The sequence below is a fragment of the Salmo salar genome, unplaced genomic scaffold, assembly GCF_905237065.1.
Source record: "Salmo salar unplaced genomic scaffold, Ssal_v3.1, whole genome shotgun sequence".
Lineage (NCBI taxonomy): Eukaryota > Metazoa > Chordata > Actinopteri > Salmoniformes > Salmonidae > Salmo > Salmo salar.
In genome coordinates this window covers 78,757-95,000 of record NW_025549840.1, presented here as the reverse complement: position 1 = coordinate 95,000, position 16,244 = coordinate 78,757, and the positions used below count along the sequence as shown (strand labels likewise).

Below are 16,244 nucleotides of genomic sequence, written 5' to 3'. Positions count from 1 at the left end.
GTCAGGTAGTCCAGTCCAGGTGTTAGTCAGGTAGTCCAGTCCAGGTGTTAGTCAGGTAGTCCAGTCCAGGTGTTAGTCAGGTAGTCCAGTCCAGGTGTTAGTCAGGTAGTCCAGTCCAGGTGTTAGACAGGCAGTCCAGGTGTTAGTCAGGTAGTCCAGTCCAGGTGTTAGTCAGGTAGTCCAGTCCGGGTGTTAGTCAGGTAGTCCAGTCCAGGTGTTAGTCAGGTAGTCCAGTCCAGTTGTTAGTCAGGTAGTCCAGTCCGGGTGTTAGTCAGGTAGTCCAGTCCGGGTGTTAGTCAGGTAGTCCAGTCCGGGTGTTAGTCAGGCAGTCCAGTCCAGGTGTTAGTCAGGCAGTCCAGTCCAGGTGTTAGTCAGGTAGTCCAGTCCAGGTGTTAGTCAGGCAGTCCAGTCCGGGTGTTAGTCAGGTAGTCCAGTCCGGGTGTTAGTCAGGTCTCTGACAGGGAGTCCAGTTCAAACCAGAAGCTCCTTTCTGACCGCATGCAGAAACAAGTCACGTGACCTACCTCCTGTGTCCTCTCCTTCAGGACGAACTGAGACGGAGAGAGGCTGATGCCAGAGGAGTCCATGACAGAGCGTGTGTGTAGGTCAGAGTAGGAAACAGCCTTAATGAAGGCAGCCCTGGACCCAGTGTTTCTCACACACACACACAGCTTAGAGACGTGGCCTGCTGCCACACCCATTAGCATAGCCACGTAGCCGTCTGAACGCTTCCTGTGGTCTTCCAGAACAATGTTACTGGTCCCTCCGTAGCCTGATAGGGGGATCTGGGGGAGAGAGAGGGAGGGGAGGGAGAGAGGGAGAGAGGGAGAGAGAGAGAGGGAGAGAGGGAGGGTAGAGAGAGAGAGAGAGGGAGGGTAGAGAGAGAGAGAGGGAGGGTAAAGAGAGAGAGAGAGAGAGGGGGGGGTAGAGAGAGGGGGAGAGAGGGGGAGGGTAGAGAGAGAGAGAGGGAGAGAGAGGGAGGGTAGAGAGTATATTTCCCTTTATTAAGATGTGAGGCATATAGCCAGAGCTACATAAACCCATACATCGCCAAAGACCCATACATCTCCACAGACTCATAACCCATACATCACCACAGACTCATTGTGAAGTCTGAAAACATCTGACAAACTTTTAAAAAAGTGTAATGTCCCTTTAAGGGAAAAACCAGTCTGGTCACTTCAATAAGTCACTAGATCCTGGGGACCCATAGATGTTCACGTTTCTGTTGTTGGCCGTTGCTCGACACACCTGACTCAAATAACCACGGCATCATCAAGCCTTTGATTCGTGGAATCAGGAGTGTAGTGCTAGGGCAACAACTACGGCCCGGGGCAACAACTACGGCCCGGGGCAACAACTACGGCCCAGGATGAAGGAACGTTGGTCTGCAGGATGGTTAGGGTAGAGGGCGCCTCACAGTGAACCAGGACGGTTAGGGCCTCACAGTGAACCAGGACGGTTAGGGCCTCACAGTGAACCAGGACGGTTAGGGGCCTCACAGTGAACCAGGACGGTTAGGGGCCTCACAGTGAACCAGGACGGTTAGGGCCTCACAGTGAACCAGGACGGTTAGGGCCTCACAGTGAACCAGGACGGTTAGGGCCTCACAGTGAACCAGGACGGTTAGGGCCTCACAGTGAACCAGGACGGTTAGGGTAGAGAGGGGCCTCACAGTGAACCAGGATGGTTAGGGTAGAGAGGGCCTCACAGTGAACCAGGACGGTTAGGGTAGAGAGGGGCCTCACAGTGAACCAGGACGGTTAGGGCCTCACAGTGAACCAGGACGGTTAGGGCCTCACAGTGAACCAGGACGGTTAGGGCCTCACAGTGAACCAGGACGGTTAGGGCCTCACAGTGAACCAGGACGGTTAGGGCCTCACAGTGAACCAGGACGGTTAGGGTAGAGAGGGGCCTCACAGTGAACCAGGACGGTTAGGGTAGAGAGGGCCTCACAGTGAACCAGGACGGTTAGGGTAGAGAGGGGCCTCACAGTGAACCAGGACGGTTAGGGTAGAGAGGGGCCTCACAGTGAACCAGGACGGTTAGGGTAGAGAGGGCCTCACAGTGAACCAGGACGGTTAGGGTAGAGAGGGGCCTCACAGTGAACCAGGATGGTTAGGGTAGAGAGGGCCTCACAGTGAACCAGGACGGTTAGGGTAGAGAGGGGCCTCACAGTGAACCAGGACGGTTAGGGCCTCACAGTGAACCAGGACGGTTAGGGCCTCACAGTGAACCAGGACGGTTAGGGCCTCACAGTGAACCAGGACGGTTAGGGTAGAGAGGGGCCTCACAGTGAACCAGGACGGTTAGGGTAGAGAGGGGCCTCACAGTGAACCAGGACGGTTAGGGCCTCACAGTGAACCAGGACGGTTAGGGTAGAGAGGGGCCTCACAGTGAACCAGGACGGTTAGGGTAGAGAGGGGCCTCACAGTGAACCAGGACGGTTCGGGTAGAGAGGGGCCTCACAGTGAACTTGATGCCAGGCTGTGAGGGTCGTACTCCAGACTGTTTGATCTCCAGCTTGGACAGGGCGCAGGCCACCCGGGTTGGGGCAAACAGCAGGTGGACAACAACATCCTCCCTGGGCCGGATGGACAGCTCTCTGTGTCTGGTCAACCTCTCCTCCTGTCCAAAGCTACTCTGGAGCTGGGAGAGGGAGAGAGCGAGAGACAAGGGGAGAGAGACAGAGAGAGAGAGACAAGGGGAGAGAGAGAGAGACAAGGGGAGAGAGACAGAGGGAGAGACAAGGGGAGAGAGACAGAGGGAGAGACAAGGGGAGAGAGACAAGGGGAGAGAGCGAGAGACAAGGGGAGAGAGCGAGAGGGAGAGACAAGGGGAGAGAGAGAGAGGGAGAGACAAGGGGAGAGAGAGAGAGGGAGAGACAAGGGAGAGAGAGAGAGGGAGAGACAAGGGAGAGAGAGAGAGGGAGAGACAAGGAGAGAGAGAGAGAGGGGAGAGACAAGGGGAGAGAGAGAGAGGGAGAGACAAGGGGAGAGAGAGAGAGGGAGAGACAAGGAGAGAGAGAGAGAGGGAGAGACAAGGGGAGAGAGAGAGAGGGAGAGACAAGGGGAGAGAGAGAGAGGGAGAGACAAGGGGGAGTCAAGGGGAGAGAGAGAGGGAGGGAGAGACCACAGAGAGACAGGAGAGAGAGAGAAGGGGAGCCAGGAGTTAATGAGACATGACTGTAATAATAAATTGTGATTGATATCTGAAGAGTAGCTGGACAGGTTGAGGAGCAGTCTAGAGTAGCTGGACAGGTTGAGGAGCAGTCTAGAGTAGCTGGACAGGTTGAGGAGCAGTCTAGAGTAGCTGGACAGGTTAAGGAGCAGTCTAGAGTAGCTGGACAGGTTAAGGAGCAGTCGAGAGTAGCTGGACAGGTTAAGGAGTAGTCGAGAGTAGCTGGACAGGTTAAGGAGCAGTCTAGAGTAGCTGGACAGGTTAAAGAGCAGTCGAGTAGCTGGACAGGTTAAGGAGCAGTCTAGAGTAGCTGGACAAGTTAAAGAGCAGTCTAGAGTAGCTGGACAGGTTAAGGAGCAGTCTAGAGTAGCTGGACAGGTTAAGGAGCAGTCGAGTAGCTGGACAGGTTAAGGAGCAGTCGAGTAGCTGGACAGGTTAAAGAGCAGTCGAGTAGCTGGACAGGTTAAAGAGCAGTCGAGTAGCTGGACAGGTTAAAGAGCAGTCTAGAGTAGCTGGACAGGTTAAGGAGCAGTCTAGAGTAGCTGGACAGGTTAAGGAGCAGTCTAGAGTAGCTGGACAGGTTAAGGAGCAGTCTAGAGTAGCTGGACAGGTTGAGGAGCAGTCTAGACTAGCTGGACAGGTTAAGGAGCAGTCTAGAGTAGCTGGACAGGTTAAGGAGCAGTCTAGAGTAGCTGGACAGGTTAAGGAGCAGTCTAGAGTAGCTGGACAAGTTAAAGAGCAGTCTAGAGTAGCTGGACAGGTTGAGGAGCAGTCTAGAGTAGCTGGACAGGTTAAGGAGCAGTCTAGAGTAGCTGGACAGGTTAAAGAGCAGTCTAGAGTAGCTGGACAGGTTAAGGAGCAGTCTAGAGTAGCTGGACAGGATAAAGAGCAGTCTAGAGTAGCTGGCCAGGTTAAGGAGCAGTCTTGAGTAGCTGGACAAGTTAAAGAGCAGTCTAGAGTAGCTGGACAGGTTAAGGAGCAGTCTAGAGTTGCTGGCCTGGTTAAGGAGCAGTCTAGAGTTGCTGGCCTGGTTGAGGAGCAGTCTAGAGTAGCTGGACAGGTTAAGGAGCAGTCTAGAGTAGCTGGACAAGTTAAAGAGCAGTCTAGAGTAGCTGGACAGGTTAAGGAGCAGTCTAGAGTTGCTGGCCTGGTTGAGGAGCAGTCTAGAGTAGCTGGACAGGTTAAGGAGCAGTCTAGAGTAGCTGGACAGGTTAAGGAGCAGTCTAGAGTAGCTGGACAGGTTAAGGAGCAGTCTAGAGTAGCTGGACAGGTTAAGGAGCAGTCTTGAGTAGCTGGACAAGTTAAAGAGCAGTCTAGAGTAGCTGGACAGGTTAAGGAGCAGTCTAGAGTAGCTGGACAAGTTAGGAGCAGTCTAGAGTAGCTGGACAGGTTAAAGAACAGTCTAGAGTAGCTGGACAGGTTAAGGAGCAGTCTAGAGTAGCTGGACAGGTTAAAGAGCAGTCTAGAGTAGCTGGACAGCTTAAAGAGCAGTCTAGAGTAGCTGGACAGGTTAAGGAGCAGTCTAGAGTAGCTGGACAGGTTAAGGAGCAGTCTAGAGTAGCTGGACAGGTTAAGGAGCAGTCTAGAGTAGCTGGACAAGTTAAAGAGCAGTCTAGAGTAGCTGGCCAGGTTAAAGAGCAGTCTAGAGTAGCTGGACAGGTTGAGGAGCAGTCTAGAGTAGCTGGACAGGTTGAGGAGCAGTCTAGAGTAGCTGGACAGGTTAAGGAGCAGTCTAGAGTAGCTGGACAGGTTAAAGAGCAGTCTAGAGTAGCTGGACAGGTTAAGGAGCAGTCTAGAGTAGCTGGCCAGGTTGAGGAGCAGTCTAGAGTAGCTGGACAGGTTAAGGAGCAGTCTAGAGTAGCTGGACAGGTTAAGGAGCAGTCTAGAGTAGCTGGACAGGTTAAAGAGCAGTCTAGAGTAGCTGGACAGGTTAAGGAGCAGTCTAGAGTAGCTGGCCAGGTTGAGGAGCAGTCTAGAGTAGCTGGACAGGTTAAGGAGCAGTCTAGAGTAGCTGGACAGGTTAAGGAGCAGTCTAGAGTAGCTGGACAGGTTAAGGAGCAGTCTAGAGTAGCTGGACAGGTTAAAGAGCAGTCTAGAGTAGCTGGACAGGTTAAGGAGCAGTCTAGAGTAGCTGGACAGGTTAAAGAGCAGTCTAGAGTAGCTGGACAGGTTAAGGAGCAGTCTAGAGTAGCTGGACAGGTTAAGGAGTTTTGGTTGTTACCTGGAAACAGCTGTGATCTTGTCCTCTGATCAGCAGACGCAGGTGGTGTGTTGTGTTGGGGGAGTTGTTACGAAGAACCAGCTTCTGTTGTCTGTACAGGTAGAGGAGGACATTCAGAGCTCTAACAGCTACACAAAGTCCTCCACGGCTCCACCACCTCCACGGCTACACCACCTCCACCACCTCCACGGCTCCACCACCTCCACCGGCTACACCACCTCCACCGGCTACACCACCTCCACCGGCTACACCACGGCTACACCGGCTACACCACCTCCACCACCTCCACGGCTCCACCACCTCCACGGCTACACCACCTCCACGGCTACACCACGGCTACACAGCTACACCACAGCTACACCACAGCTACACCACAGCTACACCACAGCTACACCACAGCTACACCACCTTCACAGCTACACCACCTTCACAGCTACACCACCTTCACAGCTACACCACCTTCACAGCTACACCACCTCCACAGCTACACCACCTCCACAGCTACACCACCTCCACAGCTACACCACCTCCACAGCTACACCACCTTCACAGCTACACCACCTTCACAGCTACACCACCTTCACAGCTACACCACCTCCACAGCTACACCACCTCCACAGCTACACCACCTCCACAGCTACACCACCTCCACAGCTACACCACCTCCACAGCTACACCACCTCCACGGCTACACCACCTCCACAGCTACACCACCTTCACAGCTACACCACCTTCACAGCTACACCACCTCCACAGCTACACCACCTTCACAGCTACACCACCTTCACAGCTACACCACCTCCACAGCTACACCACCTCCACAGCTACACCACCTCCACAGCTACACCACCTTCACAGCTACACCACCTTCACAGCTACACCACCTTCACAGCTACACCACCTTCACAGCTACACCACCTCCACAGCTACACCAATCACCCTCTTCAACAGCTTTGTATCCATGTTCAAAACACAAGATTTAAAAAACATATTTAACCAGGCAAGACAGTTCAGAACAAATTCTTATTTACAATTACGGCCAAACCCGGACGACGCTGGGCCAATTGTGCGTCGCCCTGTGGGACTCCCAATCACGGCCGGATATGATACAGCCCGGAGTCGAACCAGGGACCGTAGTGACGCCTCTTGCAGTGCCTTCGACCGCTGCGCCACTAGGTAGCAACTACATACGGGTGAATCATTATGACCAACACGGAAGAGTGTAGAAAATGTTCCTTACACAGCCCTGCCCAGCGTGACCCCTCCCCAGGCCACCAACTGCTTGTTTGAGAGGATGGGAGGCACCTCACTGGGGGGCAGCAAGCCCAGGGCAGAGGCAGGACCGGGTACGGCAGCAGGGTTACCCCTCTCCTCTGGTACCACCTGTCCCTTCAGCACCACCTCGTACTGGGGACCAGACGGCAGCACCAGGATGGTCAGGACACTGGAGAGGACAAACACAGGAAGAAAAAAAAAAAACCCTCAGAACAGGAAGTAGCATGAAAACACAAAAGGGACACAGAACGAAAACACAGGGAAAAGTCTTGAGCTGCCGGAACAAGAATCCAAGAGCATCCGATCGATTACACTCTGAAGTACAACACTGAGTAATGTACAAGGCTTTCTACGAGGCCAGAACACTGAGTAATGTAGAAGGCTTTCCACGAGGCCAGAACACTGAGTAATGTAGAAGGCTTTCCACAAGGCCAGAACACTGAGTAATGTAGAAGGCTTTCCACAAGGCCAGAACACTGAGTAATGTAGAAGGCTTTCCACAAGGCCAGAACACTGAGTAATGTAGAAGGCTTTCCACAAGGCCAGAACACTGAGTAATGTAGAAGGCTTTCCACAAGGCCAGAACACTGAGTAATGTAGAAGGCTTTCCACAAGGCCAGAACACTGAGTAATGTACAAGGCTTTCCACAAGGCCAGAACACTGAGTAATGTAGAAGGCTTTCCACAAGGCCAGAACACTGAGTAATGTACAAGGCTTTCCACAAGGCCAGAACACTGAGTAATGTAGAAGGCTTTCCACAAGGCCAGAACACTGAGTAATGTAGAAGGCTTTCCACAAGGCCAGAACACTGAGTAATGTAGAAGGCTTTCCACAAGGCCAGAACACTGAGTAATGTAGAAGGCTTTCCACAAGGCCAGAACACTGAGTAATGTAGAAGGATTTCCACAAGGCCAGAACACTGAGTAATGTAGAAGGCTTTCCACAAGGCCAGAACACTGAGTAATGTAGAAGGATTTCCACAAGGCCAGAACACTGAGTAATGTAGAAGGCTTTCCACAAGGCCAGAACACTGAGTAATGTAGAAGGCTTTCCACAAGGCCAGAACACTGAGTAATGTAGAAGGATTTCCACAAGGCCAGAACACTGAGTAATGTAGAAGGATTTCCACAAGGCCAGAACACTGAGTAATGTACAAGGCTTTCCACAAGGCCAGAACACTGAGTAATGTAGAAGGATTTCCACAAGGCCAGAACACTGAGTAATGTAGAAGGCTTTCCACAAGGCCAGAACACTGAGTAATGTAGAAGGCTTTCCACAAGGCCAGAACACTGAGTAATGTAGAAGGCTTTCCACAAGGCCAGAACACTGAGTAATGTAGAAGGCTTTCCACAAGGCCAGAACACTGAGTAATGTAGAAGGCTTTCCACAAGGCCAGAACACTGAGTAATGTAGAAGGATTTCCACAAGGCCAGATGGTCAGAACACTGAAGTGTGTAAATTTTAAATAAATAAAATAAATGAAAAGTACCTCTCTCGGTCCTTCCTGCCGCCCTGAGAGGTGAACGAGACCACAATGCCTTGCTCCTCCCCCGGCACGCAGACACAGCTCCTCAGGACTCACAGAGAAACAGTCATCACCACCGCTGTTCTGAAGACGAGAACCACCAGGAGGTCAATCAACACCACCCAGCAGGTCATATCAACACCACCCAGCACCACCCAGGAGGTCATATCAACACCACCCAGCACCACCCAGGGGGCCGTATCAACACCACCCAGCAGGTCATATCAACACCACCCAGCACCACCCAGGAAGCCATATAAACACCACCCAGCAGGTCATATCAACACCACCCAGCACCACCCAGGAAGCCATATAAACACCACCCAGCAGGTCATATCAACACCACCCAGCACCACCCAGGAGGTCATATCAACACCACCCAGCACCACCCAGGAAGCCATATAAACACCACCCAGCAGGTCATATCAACACCACCCAGCACCACCCAGGAAGCCATATAAACACCACCCAGCAGGTCATATCAACACCACCCAGCACCACCCAGGAGGTCATATCAACACCACCCAGCACCACCCAGGGGGTCATATCAACACCACCCAGCACCACCCAGGGGGCCGTATCAACACCACCCAGCACCACCCAGGAGGTCATATCAGCACCACCCAGCACCCCCCAGCAGGTCATATCAGCACCACCCAGCAGGTCATATCAACACCACCCAGCACCACCCAGGAGGTCATATCAACACCACCCAGCACCACCCAGGAGGCCATATCAACACCACCCAGCACCACCCAGGAGGTCATATCAGTCAGCACCACCCAGGAGGCCATAGTCAGTCAGCACCACCCAGGAGGCCATAGTCAGTCAGCACCACCCAGGAGGCCATAGTCAGTCAGCACCACCCAGGAGGCCATAGTCAGTCAGCACCACCCAGGAGGCCATAGTCAGTCAGCACCACCCAGGAGGCCATAGTCAGTCAGCACCACCCAGGAGGCCATAGTCAGTCAGCACCACCCAGGAGGCCATAGTCAGTCAGCACCACCCAGGAGGCCATAGTCAGTCAGCACCACCCAGGAGGCCATAGTCCGTCAGCACCACCCAGGAGGCCATAGTCCGTCAGCACCACCCAGGAGGCCATAGTCAGTCAGCACCACCCAGGAGGCCATAGTCAGTCAGCACCACCCAGGAGGCCATAGTCAGTCAGCACCACCCAGGAGGCCATAGTCAGTCAGCACCACCCAGGAGGCCATAGTCAGTCAGCACCGCCCAGGAGGCCATAGTCAGTCAGCACCACCCAGGAGGCCATAGTCCGTCAGCACCACCCAGGAGGCCATAGTCCGTCAGCACCACCCAGGAGGCCATAGTTCTGTTCTGTCCTTGAGGAAAAGACATGCTGAGGACCACAATGCCAACACATCCCCCAGGCTTATTAAACCACATTGCCAACACATCCCCCAGGCTTATTATAAACACAATGCCAACACATCCCCCAGGCTTATTAAACCACAATGCCAACACATCCCCCAGGCTTATTAAACCACAATGCCAACACATCCCCCAGGCTTATTAAACCACAATGCCAACACATCCCCCAGGCTTATTAAACCACATTGCCAACACATCCCCCAGGCTTATTATAAACACAATGCCAACACATCCCCCAGGCTTATTAAACCACAATGCCAACACATCCCCCAGGCTTATTATAAACACAATGCCAACACATCCCCCAGGCTTATTATAAACACAATGCCAACACATCCCACAGGCTTATTATAAACCACAAGGCCAACACATCCCACAGGCTTATTATAAACCACAAGGCCAACACATCCCCCAGGCTTATTAAACCACAATGCCAACACATCCCCCAGGCTTATTAAACCACAATGCCAACACATCCCCCAGGCTTATTAAAGCCACAATGCCAACACATCCCCCAGGCTTATTATAAACACAATGCCAACACATCCCCCAGGCTTATTATAAACACAATGCCAACACATCCCCCAGGCTTATTATAAACACAATGCCAACCCATCCCCCAGGCTTATTATAAACACAATGCCAACCCATCCCCCAGGCTTATTATAAACACAATGCCAACACATCCCCCAGGCTTATTATAAACACAATGCCAACACATCCCCCAGGCTTATTATAAACACAATGCCAACACATCCCACAGGCTTATTATAAACCACAATGCCAACACATCCCCCAGGCTTATTATAAACCACAATGCCAACACAACCCCCAGGCTTATTATAAACCACAATGCCAACACATCCCCCAGGATTATTATAAACCCCAATGCCAACACATCCCCCAGGCTTATTAAACCCCAATGCCAACACATCCCCCAGGCTTATTATAAACACAATGCCAACACATCCCCCAGGCTTATTATAAACACAATGCCAACACATCCCCCAGGCTTATTATAAACCCCAATGCCAACACATCCCCAGGCTTATTATAAACACAATGCCAACACATCCCCCAGGCTTATTATAAACACAATGCCAACACATCCCCCAGGCTTATTATAAACACAATGCCAACACATCCCCCAGGCTTATTATAACCACAATGCCAAAACAACCCCCAGGCTTATTATAAACACAAAGCCAACACAACCCCCAGGCTTATTAAACCACAATGCCAACACATCCCCCAGGCTTATTAAACCACAATGCCAACACATCCCCCAGGCTTATTATTAACACAATGCCAACACATACCCCAGGCTTATTATAAACAAAATGCCAACACATCCCCAGGCTTATTATAAACACAATGCCAACACATCCCCCAGGCTTATTAAACCACAATGCCAACACATCCCCACGGCTTATTATAAACACAATGCCAACACATCCCCACGGCTTATTAAACCACAATGCCAACACATCCCCACGGCTTATTAAACCACAATGCCAACACATCCCCCAGGCTTATTATAAACACAATGCCAACACATCCCCCAGGCTTATTAAACCACAATGCCAACACATCCCCCCAGGCTTATTAAACCACAATGCCAACACATCCCCCAGGCTTATTATAAACACAATGCCAACACATCCCCCAGGCTTATTATAAACACAATGCCAACACATCCCCCAGGCTTATTATAAACACAATGCCAACACATCCCCCAGGCTTATTAAACCCCAATGCCAACACATCCCCCAGGCTTATTAAACCCCAATGCCAACACATCCCCCAGGCTTATTAAACCACAATGCCAACACATCCCCCAGGCTTATTAAACCACAATGCCAACCCATCCCCCAGGCTTATTAAACCCCAATGCCAACCCATCCCCCAGGCTTATTATAAACACAATGCCAACACATCCCCAGGCTTATTAAACCCCAATGCCAACACATCCCCCAGGCTTATTAAACCCCAATGCCAACACATCCCCCAGGCTTATTAAACCCCAATGCCAACACATCCCCCAGGCTTATTAAACCACAATGCCAACACATCCCCCAGGCTTATTAAACCACAATGCCAACACATCCCCCAGGCTTATTAAACCACAATGCCAACACATCCCCAGGCTTATTAAACCCCAATGCCAACACATCCCCAGGCTTATTAAACCCCAATTCCAACACATCCCCCAGGCTTATTAAACCACAATGCCAACACATCCCCCAGGCTTATTAAACCACAATGCCAACACATCCCCCAGGCTTATTAAACCACATTGCCAACACATCCCCCAGGCTTATTATAAACACAATGCCAACACATCCCCCAGGCTTATTAAACCACAATGCCAACACATCCCCCAGGCTTATTATAACCACAATGCCAACACATCCCCCCAGGCTTATTATAACCACAATGCCAACACATCCCCCAGGCTTATTATAACCACAATGCCAACACATCCCCCAGGCTTATTATAAACACAATGCCAACACATCCCCCAGGCTTATTATAAACACAATGCCAACACATCCCCCAGGCTTATTATAAACACAATGCCACCACATCCCCCAGGCTTATTATAAACACAATGCCACCACATCCCCCAGGCTTATTATAAACACAATGCCAACACAACCCCAAGGCTTATTAAACCACAATGCCAACACATCCCCAGGCTTATTATAAACACAATGCCACCACATCCCCCAGGGCTTATTATAAACACAATGCCAACACATCCCCCAGGCTTATTAAACCACATTGCCAACACATCCCCCAGGCTTATTATAAACACAATGCCAACACATCCCCCAGGCTTATTATAACCACAATGCCAACACATCCCCCAGGCTTATTATAACCACAATGCCAACACATCCCCCAGGCTTATTATAACCACAATGCCAACACATCCCCCAGGCTTATTATAAACACAATGCCAACACATCCCCCAGGCTTATTATAAACACAATGCCAACACATCCCCCAGGCTTATTATAAACACAATGCCACCACATCCCCCAGGCTTATTATAAACACAATGCCACCACATCCCCCAGGCTTATTATAAACACAATGCCAACACAACCCCAAGGCTTATTAAACCACAATGCCAACACATCCCCCAGGCTTATTATAAACACAATGCCACCACATCCCCCAGGGCTTATTATAAACACAATGCCAACACATCCCCCAGGCTTATTATAAACACAATGCCAACACATCCCCCAGGGTTATTAAACCACAATGCCAACACATCCCCCAGGGTTATTATAAACACAATGCCACCACATCCCCCAGGCTTATTATAAACACAATGCCACCACATCCCCCAGGCTTATTATAAACACAATGCCACCACATCCCCCAGGCTTATTATAAACACAATGCCAACACAACCCCAAGGCTTATTAAACCACAATGCCAACACATCCCCCAGGCTTATTAAACCCCAATGCCAACCCATCCCCCAGGCTTATTAAACCCCAATGCCAACCCATCCCCCAGGCTTATTAAACCCCAATGCCAACCCATCCCCCAGGCTTATTAAACCACAATGCCACCACATCCCCCAGGCTTATTATAAACACAATGCCAACACAACCCCAAGGCTTATTAAACCACAATGCCAACACATCCCCCAGGCTTATTATAAACACAATGCCAACACATCCCCCAGGCTTATTATAAACACAATGCCAACACATCCCCCAGGGTTATTAAACCACAATGCCAACACATCCCCCAGGGTTATTATAAACACAATGCCACCACATCCCCCAGGCTTATTATAAACACAATGCCACCACATCCCCCAGGCTTATTATAAACACAATGCCACCACATCCCCCAGGCTTATTATAAACACAATGCCAACCCATCCCCCAGGCTTATTAAACCCCAATGCCAACCCATCCCCCAGGCTTATTAAACCCCAATGCCAACCCATCCCCCAGGCTTATTAAACCCCAATGCCAACCCATCCCCCAGGCTTATTAAACCCCAATGCCAACCCATCCCCCAGGCTTATTAAACCCCAATGCCAACACATCCCCCAGGGTTATTAAACCCCAATGCCAACCCATCCCCCAGGCTTATTAAACCCCAATGCCAACCCATCCCCCAGGCTTATTAAACCACAATGCCAACCCATCCCCCAGGCTTATTAAACCACAATGCCAACCCATCCCCCAGGCTTATTAAACCACAGATCAAACAGGGAAGTAAAAGGGACCGAATACCTTGAGTTTCAGCTGAACATCAATGTTGCCTGCGTTCTTCAGAGGCAGAGTCTGCTCGCTGGACTGACCAATCGCTGCCGAGAGGTTAACAGTCTGCTGCCCCCCCCCACCAAAAAAAAGATATATGAGAAAAGAATTACAGAAAGATCAACCTATCACAGAAGGTCAAGCCCAACTGTAATATGGAATGTGTTAGAAAAGGCAATAGAACCCACTGGTTTCCCAGTTAAACCCGGGAACGGAAAGACTAGTCTCATGTCAGCGGAGCGACGGGTCAGTTCCTACCTGGAGGTCTTTAGGGGCGTGTACTCTGGCCGTTCGGACCTGGCTCTGAGAGGGACGCTCCTGATCACATGACTGGGGCCCGGACAGTCCACCTCGATGTCCACCCGCGCACTGTATTCATCCGCTGGACCGAGAGCACCTGTATGACATCAGACATGACAAACAGCTGTGACTGGTGGCTGAAGGGCATCTTGTGTATTAATATTCATGGAGCAAGGCCAGGGGGCCCCCGTACCCGAACGGGCCAGGGGCCCCGTGCACCGAACGGGCCAGGGGCCCCGTGCCCGAACGGGCCAGGGGGCCCCGTGCCGAACGGGCCAGGGGGCCCCGTACCGAACGGGCCAGGGGGCCCCCGCACCGAACAGGCCAGGGGGCCATACCTGAACAGGACTGGTACTTCTGTGGAGCGTGGAAGTGAACCCAAACCATGAAGCTCTCTGGATTCTGAAAGACAACACAAAAACAACATCCCAGAAACATCCCTCAGAAACGACTCGACTATTGAAGCCACTGGAGACGACCTGGCGGGTCCAGGTTCACTCACCTCTCCGTAGCTGGCGTGCATCACGTGGTTCATGACGGACGGAGCGGCCAGTGAGGTCAGAGTCCCCGCCTGCAGCAAGCCCTCAGCTGTCATGGCAACGGGACTCTTGGAGAAAGTGAAGCAGCGCCAGGCCGTGGCGTTCTAGAAACACGACGTCACAGAGACCATATCTATCAACGTGTGCTTGTATAAACCAAATATTTTAACAAAAATCAAAGTGCTTTTGAAGTAACAGAAAGATGACATCAGACCTGGAATTTCAGGATTTTTTAGGGGCAAGGCCATTTGGAGGTGCCCAATCTGCCCGGGCAACGACGCCATCTGCCCGGGCAACGACGCCATCTGCCCGGGGTACCAAGGACATTTAACCAAAATAGCCAATTAAAGTGATTTGAAAATCCAAAAAAAACACTAGCTTTTCTGTTAAAACATAGGTGTATGTAAATGTGTATAGATAATGAATGATCAAAGCGTAGGAGACAGCCTGGCGCACCGAGCCCCGGGAGACAGCCTGGCACACCGAGCCCCGGGCGACAGCCTGGCACACCGGGAGACAGCCTGGCGCACCGAGCCCCGGGAGACAGCCTGGCACACCGAGCCCCGGGAGACAGCCTGGCACACCGGGAGACAGCCTGGCGCACCGAGCCCCGGGAGACAGCCTGGCGCGCCGAGCCCCGGACGACAGCCTGGCACACCGAGCCCCGGGAGACAGCCTGGCGCACCGGGAGACAGCCTGGCGCACCGAGCCCCGGGAGACAGCCTGGCACACCGAGCCCCGGGAGACAGCCTGGCACACCGAGCCCCGGGAGACAGCCTGGCGCGCCGAGCCCCGGGAGACAGCCTGGCGCACCGAGCCCCGGGAGACAGCCTGGCGCGCCGAGCCCCGGGAGACAGCCTGGCGCGCCGAGCCCCGGGAGACAGCCTGGCGCACCGAGCCCCGGGAGACAGCCTGGCGCACCGAGCCCCGGGAGACAGCCTGGCTTATTTGTGTTCAAAATAATATATATATTTTTTAATTCAGTGGGTGCGGCTTATATTCAGGTGCGCTCAATAGTCCGGAAATTACGGTAATAAGAACGGCGATAAGTGACAGAGCCGTGTGAGTGAGGCGCTTCGGAGCGCGGCGATTGGCAGCTGGGAATTAGAATTATTATACTCAGCCAAAGGGAACAACGGACACTTCGGCTGAAAGGAAAATACATATTTTTTTTAGGTAGCATTACGGACGGCCACGCGAGGGGACATCGAGGGCCATGGCTGTTGAAAATGAGGCCTGCATGACAAAGTTCTGCACAACTCAGACAGAAGAGTAATGACCTATACAACATTAGTTATTGTCTGTTGCTGCACTGTACTGCATCGCAATGTACTGCAAAGCATTGTATTGCATAGCATTGTACTGTACTGCATAGTAATGTAGTGCATAGCATTGTATTGTATGGTAATGTAGTGCATAGCATTGTATTGTATGGTAATGTAGTGCATAGCATTGTATTGTATGGTAATGTAGTGCATAGCATTGTATCGGTAATGTAGTGCATAGCATTGTATTGTCG

General features: G+C 51.7%; 1 protein-coding gene across 1 annotated transcript in view; it reads right to left on the bottom strand.

The window, feature by feature from the left end:
• Positions 1–16,244, bottom strand: part of LOC106593711 (centrosomal protein of 192 kDa) — a 72,560-nt gene that overhangs the window by 29,516 nt on the left and 26,800 nt on the right. Inside the window, 11 exon segments of the mRNA XM_045713556.1 lie at positions 525–785; positions 2,470–2,649; positions 5,402–5,492; positions 6,642–6,845; positions 8,167–8,234; positions 8,236–8,286; positions 13,860–13,952; positions 14,145–14,182; positions 14,185–14,283; positions 14,525–14,588; positions 14,689–14,829. Of these exon segments, the coding sequence (XP_045569512.1) occupies positions 525–785; positions 2,470–2,649; positions 5,402–5,492; positions 6,642–6,845; positions 8,167–8,234; positions 8,236–8,286; positions 13,860–13,952; positions 14,145–14,182; positions 14,185–14,283; positions 14,525–14,588; positions 14,689–14,829 (1,290 nt within the window).